General features: G+C 33.7%; 1 protein-coding gene across 3 annotated transcripts in view; it reads right to left on the bottom strand.

Annotated features, from left to right (window-relative positions):
* Positions 1 to 14,798, bottom strand: part of NID2 (nidogen 2) — a 117,351-nt gene that overhangs the window by 19,568 nt on the left and 82,985 nt on the right. For all 3 annotated transcript variants that reach the window (XM_051977941.1, XM_051977943.1, XM_051977942.1), the window contains 4 exons: positions 8,100 to 8,321; positions 7,062 to 7,231; positions 1,476 to 1,605; positions 238 to 409 (listed from right to left, as the gene is read on the bottom strand). In XM_051977941.1, the coding sequence (XP_051833901.1) occupies positions 238 to 409; positions 1,476 to 1,605; positions 7,062 to 7,231; positions 8,100 to 8,321 (694 nt within the window). The remainder of the gene's footprint in view (positions 1 to 237; positions 410 to 1,475; positions 1,606 to 7,061; positions 7,232 to 8,099; positions 8,322 to 14,798) is intronic.

Raw genomic sequence — 14,798 nt, forward strand, 5'->3', positions numbered from 1 at the left:
TTGTGTGATCATGAACAAATCACTTAGTCTCTTTGAGTTTCAGCTTGGTTTTATCATCTGTAGAAAGAGAATAATTGTGCTACACAAATCAATCAGACATTGTGAAGAAAGTTATTTTGAAAAGCTTAAAATGTGAATTGTAATTTTTGTTCTTCCCCTGTTCACATTTATGATTCAAATGTTTATAAATACATTATCCTTTAAAAACAGAGAAGACTAAGAAAATATCATGCTGACCCTCTGATTGGATCCACAGCGATGGCTCGGGGATTCACCAGATCAGTGTCAAAGAGAACTTTGCGCTCTGAGCCATCCAACTTGGCACTCTCTATTTTATCGAGACCACTATCTGTCCAGAACATAGTTCTGTGGAAATAGTCAATGGCAAGTCCTTCTGGGCTCATCAGTCCTAGAAAAGAAGCAAAGGCAAATCTTAAAAACTAGTACAGTTAATGAACTTGAAGCACAGAGAATGTTTCTCATTTCAACTACAAATAAGAATCTTAATGTGATTAAAATCACAAGAGGCAAATTAATAGTAAAAAAAATCTGGAAGAGCAGAATGGGGAAGAGATCATTGATAGAATAACGAGTCAGTTTGACCCTTTTTGAGTGCTCGTCTTAGTGTCAGGAAGACTGGGTCAGAGTTCTTCCTCAGATACTTAGTAGATCAGTATACTATTGGAAAAGTTATAACCTTTCTGAACTTCAAGTTTTTTCATCTAGAAAATGGTGATACAAGATTGTTGTGAGAGTCAAATGAAACAATGCATAAGTTAAAATAAACCTTAAACTACTATGTAAATATCAGCTATTATTATTTAATTTTTGCCTTCATATCAGAGTTCAGCATAGGGATGAACTGAACATACTGGCATACAGTACCAAAACTTTAAAAAATTCTTGTTGATTATTAATTGATTATTGAAAAAACCATGAACATGTTTAAATAAGTCAAATTATCACAACTTTCCTTATACTCCCTGACAAAATTTTTAAAAATTTAAAAATGAAGATGACCAAAGTCATCCTTTGTATCCTTTATAGTGAAAAAAAATATTATTTTTTGTGGCATTTATTCATAGTGTTTTACACCCTGATGTGCCTCAAAATGTTTTTCTTTTACATTAGAAGACATAGGAGGCAATAAGGATTCCAGTGTAAACAAGTATTAATAATCACCACCAAAATCTGCATTAATATTTTTACTCCTTTCTTTGGTGATACTCAAAGGATCTTCCTTATCCCTATGTACCACATGTTGAATTATGATTATTAGAAAAGGGCTTGCATTTTGGGCAACATTATAGATGTAAAGAATTCAACCATTGTTGTTTGAAGGTAGTGGGAATGTAGTATTGAGTAAGAAAGAGAATACAGGAGGACAGACTATAGACAAAATAGTCAAATAAATTGAAAATAATGAAAAACTAAATCTGAAATGTTGTTTTCCCCTAATTGCCAACACTATTTACCTGAACTGATGACAATTTCAGGTTCATTGCCTAATTCCAGACTAGCTCGACTGATTACCCGCCCTGCAACATCTGTCCAGTATACCATCTTCTCCTGGCAATCATAGTCTATCCCAACAGCAATGGAACCCTTTGAAAAACAAAACAGAAGAGAAATAATTAGGAATTATGTGGTCATTTTTATTCTTTTCAAGCTGTTTTATTAAAATAGCGCCACTCTACATTATGGCCATATAATCACAGAATCCATAGAAGACTTCTCTACCATTACAATATACCCAGCAATCTAATCTATGTTTGAAGGCCTCCAGTGAAAAGGAACATACTACTTCATGAGGTAGTTCATTCTATTTTTGGATAGTTCTAAATAGCTAGTTAAGTTTTTCTTTATCTAAAATCCAAATCTGTCTTTCTGAAACTTAAATTAATTGCTTTTTATTTTATCTTCTAGACTAAGCAGCACAATTATATTTTATTACCTGAGAAATAGCCTAAGTCAGCTTTACTTGAGGTATATTAAATTGTATGTAAGCCTTTATCCTTTACTTACTCAAACATCTTACATAGAGCTTCCAGGTTTTATGATAAACCTATAAAATATTTCCTGTTGTTTGAATTGTGACCTGCTCTAGACCTAAGTCTTGATAATTTGAACTAGCTTTTATTGCCTACAAACATTCTTGTCATCCCCAAAAATCCTTCACTTGATCCACCCATCCCTATAACTATTGTCTCTTATCTTTCCTCCTTTTTTTGTGGCTAAACTTTGAGGAGATCAGCAATTAATGTTTTCACTTAATGTCTTCAAAATAACCTATGAAAACAGTTTCTAATCTCACGATTCAATTGAAATTTCTTTATCTTAAATTCCCAATGATCTCTTAAATGCAGATCTAAAGACCTTTTCTTAGGTCTTTTCTCAAGGCATCCTTCTTGACCTCTAGCTTTTGACACTTTTGATCATTCTTTTTTCCTTGTTATGTTATCTTTGTGATACTGACTCTCTTGGTTTTCTTTCTACTTATTTGATGCTCCTCAGTGTTATTTTGCTGGATGGCTTTTCAGATCATGCTGCTAACTATGGGTGTTCCTTAAAATTTTGTCCTGGATCCTCTTCTTTTCTCCCTCTTTACTATTTCTCTTGGCAATCATTCGATTATCATCTCTAAGCAGAAGATTCCCAGGTCTATACAGTACTAACTTCTTTCCTAGTATCGAGGCCTGTATATCTAACTGCCTATTAAATATTTCAAGCAGACATTATTTCAAACAGATATATTCAAATAGACATTTTCAACTCAATATGAAACTGAAATTATTATCTCTCTCCCTAAAACTTCCTTTCTTTGGAACATCCCTATTATTATTAAAAGTATCATAATCTTTCCAATCACCCAGGTTTCAAACCTGTGTATCATTTTCCTCTTATTACTCTCATCCCCCTCCATACAATAATTTGCCAAATAAATGATTTTATCTTTATAACATTTCTTTTTAAAATTCTTATTATATTTCCTTCTCTCCTGTGATACTGCTACCACTCTGGTTCAGACTTTCATAGCTTCATATGTGAATTATTTACAACAATCTTCTTGGTTAACCTCCTTACCTCAAGTCTCTCCTCACTCCAATTTGTTCTACATTCAAGATTGAAGCATACTCTTTCTCTCTCTCTTTTTAATTTTATTTTTCTTGAGGGTTTTTTTGTTTTGTTTTGTTTTTTTAGGGCGGGAAATGTTTTCTTTCACAACACTACTTTTATGGAAATGTGTTATATAACTTCACATGTAATTTGACAAAGGAAAGAATCTAAAATTCAAAAGTTTTAAAAACAAATGTAAAAATGTTTTTAATGTTACTGAGGGAAATATTAAATTGATTCATTAATAAAAACTTAAAAATAATCTTTATTTATTATACAATAATATAGGTTTCATGTGTTATAAAAAGTTAATATTTTCTTAAATCATTTTTTATTGAGACATTAGCATAAAAGATCACAGAATTCCTGGGAATTACTTGCAATAAAAATGTTTTGCATGTTAAAAAATAATTTGGCCCCTTTCTACTTATCCAGTCTTCTTACATTTTACTCTCTTCTCTATATTCTACTATCCAGTCTAGTTGCTGGTTCTTGAATTCCCTCTGCTGACATTCCACTTTTCACTGGCTATCTTCCAAATTCTCAGTTACATCCATCTTTGTCTTTATATTCTGGCTTCCCTGGAATTCCTTTAAGTCCTAACTAAAAGCCTGCCTTCTGCAAGAAGGCTTTCATGATCTCCCTTAATGCTATTGCCTTCCCTTTTTTTTTTCTTAATTTATTCTGTATATATCTTGATTGACAATGTTCACATGTTGTCTTTCCCATTATACTGTGAGCTCCTTGAGGTCTAGGATTAATTTAAAAAAAAATTTTTTTTATCCCTAATGCTTAGCACAATTCCTAGACTTTTGACTTAAGTGGAACCTGGAGCTAGAAATTAGGGAATTTAATTTCTAGCTCTAGGGCTTCTGATTTTGAATAACTATGTAGTCCTGGGCTCTCAGTATTTTATGCCATCCAACCTCCATTCTTCAGTATTCTTTATATCATAAGAGTAATATAAAGTCCTTAGAGATGACTGGGAGTTGAAGGAGTGAAACTTGGAAGATCAGCAGAAAAGAGATCTGTCTCACTCCAGCAAAAGAGGAGTAGTGTCTAGGATAGAAAGTGTCCCTGCAAGCCAATAAAAAGGCCTACCTCAGCAAACCAGTGGTAGATCCTGAGCCTCAGTGCATTCTTTCTCTCTCTCTTTCTCTTTCTCTCTTTCCCTCTCCTTCTTTCTGCCCCTCCCCCTCTCTCCCTCCATCCATCCTTCCTCCTCTCCTTTCCCTCTCCTTCTCTGTCTCTCTCTCTCTCACACACACACCTCAGCATATCTGGGGGGAATGGACAGACTCCAGCTCTGAGAACTGTCACATATTTCAGCATGAGTACTGGACAAACAGGAGCCAGCAGTGCCTTGACTGTCTTGTGCTTCAGGGTATCCTGGGGAAAGTCTGAAATATCCCACATACCTCCAAACATGCCAGAAACTAGAACCAGGACTATGGCTCAGCATTAGATAAGCTGCCAGACCCATATGGCCCAAAGCAGTACCAACCACCCTCATCATACCCCCTCAGCACAGCATTTGACACAAGATTCTCTTTTTCTCCTAAGGGCAACATCAGTGCAGCACCAGGTAACCAGCCAGGACCTAAAGCCCCTAGCACAAGAAGCCTGTATCAATGCCCCTTCCATTCCAGGAGCAGAGCTCAAATCTTTTAAATTTAAATTAAATTAAATTAAAAAGAAAAAGGCCAAAAAAGATGAGCAAAAAATGACAAAAAAATTGTTAAGGACCATGCCTAGGTGAAGAGGCATGTCAATTCTCCAAGAGCCTCCACAGCTGTGAATCATAAGACTTGAAGAAGTTGCAAAGCAGCCTTTGCAGATGTTCCTCATGGATTGGAATGAAATGAATTGGAGGCAAGAGGGAATAGGAGAGAAATCAGAGAATGCAACTGCCTCTCAGTGGAGAGGTCAGAGAACGCAACTGTGAAATATATTTTATGTGATGGCATATGTATAACCTCTATCAAGTTGCTTACTATTATTGCAAGAAGAAGTAAGGAGGAAGAGAAAAAATTTTGGAGCTCAAAATTTTGCAAATGTCAATGCCAAAAAAATGTCTTGACACATAATTTGGAAAAATACTGACATCATCTTGCTGACAAAAGTCAGTATTGTCAAACTAAAGTTTTACCAGCAACAATGTATAGCTATGAGAATTGAACTATGAGGAAATGCTGAGCACCACAAAATCAATACTTTCAAACTGTGGTGCTGCAGAAGACTTTTAAGAGTCTCTTGGACAGCAAGGAGATCAAATCAGTTCATGCTTATAAAAATGAATTCAGTCTATTTCCTGAATGGTCAAATACCGAAACTGAAACTTAAATACTTTGGCTTACATAATAACAATATGGGATTCATTGGAAAAGACCCTACTATTGAGGAAAGATTGATGGAAAGGGAAAAGGGGATAGCAGAGGATGAGATGGAAACAGTGAATATGACTTGGACAGACTTCAAGAGATAATGGAGGGCAGAAAGGCCTGGAATCCATAAGATCATGAAAAATCAGACATAACTAAATGACTTAACAATAAATGCAAGTTCTGCCAAAAGAAAACTTGCAAAAAAAAAAAAAATAGAAAGATTTGGCCTACTGAATCTTTCCCTGAAAAATGGAACACAACTGGGTATCTAGATGATTCAGTGGATAGCACTGGTCCTGAGTTAAATTAAATACCTGAGTTAAAATTTAGCCTTAGAGAGCTACCAACTGTGTGACATTGGGAAAGTCTCTTAATCTTTGTTTGCCAAGGAAGCAGCTGAATAGTTCAGTGGATAGGATGATGGACTTAGAGTCAAGAAAACCTGACTTCATATCTGGACTCTGATATGTACTAGCTGTGTGACCGTGGGCAAATCTCTCTAATTTTTTTTTTTTGCCTTAATCTACTAAAGAAGGAAATGGCTAATTATTTTAGTATCTTTTCCAAGAAAACCCCATGGATGTTATAGTTATGACTATAGTTATATCTATCTATCTATCTAGTTATATGATTGAATTCAGTGGAAAAAAACCAAAATAATTGTTCCAACTTTGTTAGTTGTAGGACTGCCTGAATTTGTATTGAGACCTTTGGATCAACTGTAGCTTTACATAAAAATAAAATCTCTACAATGCCAATTATACCAAAAATCCGGGTGGTGATCCAGGAGAATAATTTCTAAGGTTGAATCCTATCTTCAGAATAATTTCAAGATTTCTAAGGAAGGAATATTTCAAGTACATATTTCTCAAGATATGCTTTGAAATCCCATGTTACATTTTTTGCCACTTTTCTCATCCTGTCAGCAATATTTCCAGAAACACAGTCAACTAAATGTAGATGACTAAAATGAGTGGAATTTTTTTGGTATTTAAAAATAATTTCTTGGTTTTCAACTTTTTTTTATTTATAGAAATCTTGTTAAGATGCCAGAATTTGTACTAGTAATGACAGTTATTTCCTAATCTTAAATTCCTCTTCTCCCAGATCCTAAACCAAAGTTCAGTCAAATAGAACCAGAATTTGAGTTTTTTTCAAATAAGCTGCCCCCTCAAGAAAAGAGTGATGAGTTTGTCATTTATATTTCCAAGATATCTTTAAGTAAGACTCCTTAAGATGTCATCCCACTTTCACTCATATGGCTTTGTAGGATTTTGCAATTTCCTATTTGGATTTCTGTATGTTGCATAGGACATAGCTAATAATCACAAAGCCTCTAATCCACAAAGCTTCTCTTACAAACTCTAAAGATAATTATCTTTGGTAAAATTAGAGCGATATTATGTCAGAAATAGTTTTGCCATGTATGGATAACAGAAGGCTTATAGTCCTTACCAGCTGCATGAGGGGGCTATGACAAAATAAAACACATGATGGCTTTAAGCATGAAATAAGCTATGCATGCTAGTGATAAAGTTCCTCTTGAGGAATATACTTTACATGCAGTGATAGGAGTGTCTTGGCTGTTTCTTTCTGTAGCCTGGTTCCATTGAGAGGTAGGTAGCCAATCTGTTGGCCTTGAGCATAGAGCAGGAATGTGCCCACAGATGGTGGTATCACATTAGGATATGGAGATGGCAGAATGGTGGGGGGAGCAATGCTTGGGATACCTGTCATGGGAGGAAGGAAGAAGAGACAAAGACAAGAAAAAGAAAAATTAGTTAAATTACATTTTCTTTACATCAGTCTTCAAAATCTAAGCCTCTCCACTCAACAGATTTGCTCCAGATGTCTTTAAAAGGATTTTAAATCCTTAAAATTTGGATTTCTAGGAGGATTTAAAAAAATTTTTTAAAGTAAGTTATGGAAACTTGCCTGTTATTCATATGAAGGAAAATACAGATGGAATATATTTTACAATTAAGAAAAAAACAAACTTTGGATTAGTGCCCAGTTTGACAAGCAAATTTCTTTCATACTGAGTTCTTTTGTACTGAGGTACAAAAAGAAGAGGGAGAGAGTAATCATGATGGAAAGGATCATATAGTTTAATAAATTCCAGATGTTCTAATAAAAAAAAGTTAAAATGAGACCAAACATTAAATCTTATTTTATTTTGACAGGATGGATGGTGAGGTCTGTACTTGTGATTTCATTGGTATTGGGAATCCTTAGTGAGGAAATTTCCCCTGACAATGCAAATCAGAATTATGTTGTATTTTATAACCTTAGAGAATTATCTGGAAAATTCAGTCTCAGAATATTTAAGAGGCGGATGTTTCTGGCTCTGAGGATAATTCTTTCTTCCCTATTTCAACCTGCCTCTCAAATATTTACCAAATATCCTGTGTACAAGATTATAAATAATTATCTCAAATAATGATTTTTCCTTTCCTCCTATCCTTTCTTTTTAGGCACTTTCTTTCCCTGGAGAACAAGTAGCCTCGGATTCAGTGAAATGTTTAACCAGTATCATGGATTTTTCTTATATTTCCAAGCATTTGTATGCCATACATTGAAACTTTAAGTGCTTCTTACATGCAGGAGTGATGCCTGGCTGTGATCTAGTTCCTTCAACTTCTCTGCCATTCTTATCCACACACCAACAATAGTTGCTGTTTCCATGACATTGTAAAGGGTTAAAATGGCCAAATTCATCACACTGTGGAACAAACTGATCTTCTCGAGGTCTGCCGCCATAGTGCTCCAGAAGACTTTCCCTCCAGCGCTCACAAACTGTTTGTGGTCCCTGTGTAGATTCTAAAGAAAGAAAAAGCTTTTATTTTTAATTTTTTTAGCTTAATTCTATTTTATTTTTTTTTTTCAATTTCATGTGAAGACAGTTTTCAACATGTATTTTGTACGATTTTGAGTTCCAAATTTTTTTCTCCCTCTCATACTTCCTCCCTCCCCAAGGCAGCAAGCAATCTGACATAGATCAGATACAATCACTTTAAAAATATTTTCATATTAGTCAGGTTGTGAAAAAAAAATCAGAATAAAAGGAAAAACCAGGAGAAAGGAAAAAAAAAAAAAACAAATGATAAAGGTGAAAACAGTATGCTTTGATCTGTATTTAGTTTCCATAGTTCTTTTTCTGGATGTGGATGGCATTTTCCAACCCAAGTCTGTTAGAATTGGCTTGAATCAATACATTATTGAGAAAAATTCAGTCTATTATAGTTGATTATCACATAATCTTGTTGTTTCTCTAAACAATGTTCTCCTGGTTCCACTCATTTTATTCAGCATCAGTTTATGAAAAGTCCTTCCAGGCTTTTCTGAAATCAGCTTGTTCATTATTTCTTATAGAACAAAACTATGATATATATTTATATATCATAACTTATTCAGTCATTCCCCAATGGATGGGAGTCTATTCAATTTCCAACGCCTCATCACCATAAAAAGAATTGCTACAAACATTTTTGCACATATACCCTTTGGGCATAATTCCAAATTGCTCTCCCAAACAGCTAGAACAGTTTACAACTCCAACAAAAATGTTCCAGTTTTCCCACATTCCCAACATTTATCATTATCTGTTCCTGCCATTTTACCCAATCTGTTAGGTTCAAATCTATTATGTGAACAATAAAATAAAACAGAATTGTTTTAACTTGCATTTCTCTAATCAATAGATTTAGAGCATTTTTATATGATTATTGATGGTTTTAATTTCTTTATCTGAAAATTGTCTGTTCATATCCTTTGATCAGTTGGGGAATGACTTGTATTCTTATAAATTTGACTTAGTTCTCTATATGTTTTAGAAATGAGACCTTTATTAGAAAAATTGTTTCCAAGTTTTCTGCCTTTATTCTAATTTTGGCTGAATTGGTTTTATGTGTACAAAATCTTTTAAACTTAATGTAATCAAAATTATTCATCTTATGTTTCATAATATTCTCTATTTCTTGTTTGGTCATAAATTCCTCTCTCTTCCAAAGATCCAACAAGTAAACTATTCCTTGTTATCCAATAGTATCACTTTTTATGTCTAAATCATGAAACTATTTCGATCTTTTCTTGGTATAGGGTATACCTATACCCTATAGTACCCTATGATGTTGGTTACTACCTGGTTTCTAAGCCTTACTATTTTCCTATTTTCTCAGAAATTGATGTCAAACAGGCAGGTCTTATCCCAAAACCTGGAGTCCATAGTAGTATATAGTAGTCTATAGTAATAGATACATACCAAATCCATTGATCCACTATTCTTTTTCTTAGCTAGCACTAAATGGTTTTGATGACTCCCATTTTAAAAAATGGTATTCTGAGAGCTCTTTCCTTTGTATTTTTTTCCTATTAATTTCCTTGATATTCTTGACATTTTTCTCTTCTTGGTGAATTTTGTTATCATTTTTTCTAGCTCTATAAAATAAGTTTTTGTCAGTTTGGCATGGAGTGTCAAAAGTAGAATAGTTTAAGTAGATTAATCTAGGTAGAATTGTCATTTTTATTTTATTAGCTCAGCCTATCACTTGATATTTTCCCAACTGTTTAGATCTGACTTTATTTATATGAAAAGTGTTTTGTAATTGTGTTCATAAAGTTCCTGGAACTATCTTGGCAGGTAGATTCCCAAATATTTTATATTTTCTACAGTGATTTTAAGTGGGATTTCTCTTTCTACCTTTTACTGCTGGGCTTTGTTGGTAATGTATAAAAATGCCAATGATTTATGTAAGTTTATCTTATATCTTGAAACTTTGTTAAAGTTGTTAATTTTTTCACCCAGTTTTTTAGTTGATTCTCTAGTGTTCTCTAAACATACCATAATATCATTTGCAAAGAATGATAGTTTTGTTTCCTTGTTGCCTACTCTAATTCTTCCAATCTCTTTCTTCTTTTTTCACTAAAGCTAACATTTCCAGTATAATGTAAAATAACAGTGGTGATAGCAGAAATTCTTATTTCACTCCTGATTTTATTGGGAATTCTTTTATTTTATCCCCTTTACATATAATGCTTGCAGATAGTTTTATATAGATACTCTTTATAATTTTAAGGAAAACTCAATTTATTCTTATTTTCTCTAATACTTTTTAATAGGAATGGGGGGCTATATTTTGTCAAAAGCTTTTTCTGAGTCTATTGAGATAATTGCATCATTTCTGTTAGGTTAATTATATTGATAGTTTTCCTGATATTGAACTAGTCCTGCATTCCTGGTATAAATTCCACCTAGTCATAGTGTATCCTGATGATAAATTAATGTAATCTCTTTGCTAATATTTTATTTTAAGATTTTTTTTATCAAAATTCATTAAGGAAATTGGTGCATAATTTTCTTCTTGTTTTGGCTCTTCCTGGCTTAGGTATCAGCACCAATATGTCATAAAAGGAATTTGCTATGACTCCTTTGCCTATTTTTCTAAATAACTGATATAATATTGAAAATAATTGTTTTTTAGGTGTTTGGTAGAATTCACTTGCAAATCCATCCAGTCCTGTAGAATTTTTTTCTTAGGGAGTTCATTAGTTTCTTGGTCAATTTCTTTTTTTTGAAATGGGATTAAGTATTTTATTTCCTCTTCTATTGATAGAAAAGTCTTTTTATTGAGGACCAAGTAGAGAATTCAGTGCACATCTTCTGAGCCCAAGCCCCACTTATATCCAATCAACAAAGGAAAAATAGGTGCTAAATCCCTATTCCTGGACCTGGTTTCACTACAAGAGCTTTGAAAGTTCCCATAAAAGCACCGTATCAACATGAAGAAAAAGACAGCCATTTTCATTATTTTTTCTTAAGTTTTTTTTTAAATCAAAGCTCAGCAATAAAAAAACAAATGAGGATACAAATGAGGATTTTGCTTAAAGCAAGATGAAGGAGCTTAGCTTAAGAAGAAATGTTCTGAAGCTGGAAGAGATATAAAATACACAAGAATTCTTATTTCTTTCCCCAAAATTTCTCCACTGAGGTACAGTACAGTCATTCATCCACTGTCCCTTCTTATGAAGCATCTATATAAATTTTCATTCAGGAAATGAATTAAATCTCTATGACTCTAGGAAACCATCAAGTTAATTTTTATTCTATTTAAGTTCTAGTATGTAAAAGGGTAGGCAGAGGGAATAAACCTTTATGAAGGGCCTACTTTGGGACAGGAATTGTGTTAAGCACTTTGCAAATGTTATTTGATTTGAAAGGCTGACATATACCCACACACATATATGTATGTGTATGCACACACACACACACACACACACATATATACACACATAATAATTAAATTCAATACATGTATTAAGTGCTTGCAATATATACAACATTATATTAAGTTATGGATGACAAAAAGATTAAATAAGACATGATTTTTGTCTTCATGTATATTATTATCCACTATACATCAAGATAATTATAACATCAAACAAGCCATTTATTTATGAAAATATTGTATGTATATATACACATATAAAATGTACATATATTATATACACATAATATATATACATACTTTTAAATATAAAATACATTCCTACATATATATCAATCAATAAATATTATTAAGTACCTACTATATCCAATCATTAAGCTAAGCACTGGGAATACAAAGGTAGGTAATAGACAAGGGAGAAAATATGAAAACAAATATATTTGTATATTTTGCGATATATATTATCAAAAAAATAAGAGAAGGAATTAAGGTAGGTTGGGAAAGGCTTTCTGTAGAGGATTGTAAAGACCGAGTTATCATCCTGGATTCCTTAGAATCAGCCCAAGTCAGGATAAGCAAAAATCCTTGGTCTTTATTCTTCATCTTTAGGGGTAGAAGTGAACAGGATGGACGCAGGACTTTCCTTCTCCTCCTCTATCACCAAAATGATCCTGGCTTATCTTACTCCACCCCCTAAACCTTCCCACAATTCTCTGTATACACCAAAAGATTGAACCAGCACAGAATAGTGGGAAGGGCCATTTTCTAAGCATATGCTAATAGAGTATTGTCCAAGCGGTAGTTAGCCTTAAGTGCTCAGTTATCTGACCTCAGTACATCAACTCAGAGTTTCAGATCTTTACAGAGGATAATATTTTGGTTGGGATTTAAAGGAAGACAGGGAATCAGTAGTTGGAATGGAGTAGAGAGATCATTCTAGTCATGGGGGATAGCCAGAATGAATGCTTGGAGTTAAGAAATAGAATTCACCAGGAAATCAGTGTTATCAAAGAATACTATTCTTTGGGGGAGTAAAGTATAACACTGAAAAGGTAAGAAAAAGGTAGATTACAATGCCAAACAAAGCATTTTGCATTTGATCTTGGAGGCAACAGGAAGCTACTGCAATTTGCTAGATGGGGATACAGTTTGAAATGGTTAGACTTGCTTTTTCGAAAAATTACTTTAGTGGTTGACTAATGGATTGATTAGAATGGGGAAAGACTTCAGACAGGCAGATCCATTAGTAAGCTATTGCAGTAGTCAAGATATGATGTGATGAGGCCTTGAACTAGCATAGTGGCAAAGTCAGCCAGAAAGGGAAAATTAGAAATATTTGAGATGTGGGAAAATTGAAATAGTAATGCCTTGTTGGAAGAATTTTGGACTGATCCAACCATTCTGGAGAGCAATTTGGAAATATTGCTCAAGGGGCTACCAAACTGTGCATTGCCTTTGACCCAGCAATACCACTACTAGGTCTGTATCCCAAAGAGATCATAAAGAAGGGAAAAGAACCTACATTTGCAAAAATATCTATTGCAGCTCTTTTTGTGGTGGCAAGGAATTGGAAATTGAGGAGACACCCATCAACTGGAGAACAGCTGATAAGTTGTGGTATGTACAAAACGGAATATTATTGTTCTATAAGAAATGATGAGCAGGCAGAGTTTTAGGATACCTTAAAAGACTTACATGAGCTGATGCAGAGTGAAGTCAGCAAAATCAGAAAATTGTACACAATAATAACATCACTCTGTAATGATTAACTATGATACATAGTTCTTCTCAGTATTACAATGATTCAAGATAATTCCAAAGGACTTGTGATGGAAAATGCTATGAAAAAGAACTATGGAGTCTGAATGTAGAGCAAAGCATAACATTTTCACTTTTTTGTTTTTTTTTTTCCTTTGTTGTTATTTTTCCCTTTTGTTCAGAGTTTTCCTTCACAACATAACTAATGTGAAAAAATGTTTCGCATGACTGCACATATAAAACCTACTTCAAATTGCTTGCTATCTTTGGAAGGGCAGAGGGAAAGGAGGGAAAAAAAATTTGAAACTCAAAATCTTACAAAGATGAATGTTGAAAGCTATTTTTATATGTCATTGGGGAAAAAGTAGAATACCATTAAGTAGAAAAAATATCAGGCATACAGTGCAAGATATCTGAATGACAGTTGGTGAGATAAGATTAGAGGTCATAAGCAGACATACTGGGGAAAGAAAGAGAGATTTGAAAATTATCAATATAGAGATGGTAGTCAAGGCCATGTGAGCTGATTAAATCACTAAGTAAAGTAGTATAAAGGGAAAACAAAAGAAGGCCAAGGTCAGAACTATGAGAAACACCTACAGTTAGAGGGTGAATTTGGAGGAGGATTCACCAAAGGAAACAGACAAGGAATAGTCCAGTAAGTAGAAAGAAAATCAAGAGAAAGAATGGTATCCTGGAAATCTAGGGAGAAGAGAGTATCAAAGAAGAGTGATCGAGAGTGTCAAAACTGCAAAAAGATCATGGAGAAAAAACCACTGGATTCGACAACTAAGATCATTCCTAACTCTGAAGAAAGCAATTTTAGTGGAGTGATGTCAGAAGTCAGATTATAGAGGGTTAAGAAGAGAGTGAGAGGAAAGAAATTGGACATATCTGTAATAGATAATCTTTTTGAATAATTTAACTACTGAGGGTAGAAGAGACAAAGGACAATAGTTAACAGAGGTGGAAGGATCAAGTGAGAATTTTTCTGAAAAGGAGACATGAGCTTATTTGGACTCAGGAAGAAATAAGTCATTAGAGGAGAAGAAATTGAAAATAAATGAAGAGCAGGGATGACAGAGGGAGAAATCTATTGGAGGAGATGAAAAGGAATGGGATTATTTAAAGAGGCAGAAGAATTAATTACCAAAGATTGGTAAAGATTAAGGCCATTTCATAATGTAAGAAAAGAATTTAGTGCATAATTTTTATGGAGAATACTTGGCTTCTTTTTTTGGATCATCATCCATATATTCCTTCTTTCTAACCCTGTGTGTACCCAAGAATTTACCTTGGACCTTCTTTTCTTCTC

This window comes from Antechinus flavipes, chromosome 2 (genome assembly GCF_016432865.1).
Source record: "Antechinus flavipes isolate AdamAnt ecotype Samford, QLD, Australia chromosome 2, AdamAnt_v2, whole genome shotgun sequence".
Taxonomy (NCBI): domain Eukaryota; kingdom Metazoa; phylum Chordata; class Mammalia; order Dasyuromorphia; family Dasyuridae; genus Antechinus; species Antechinus flavipes.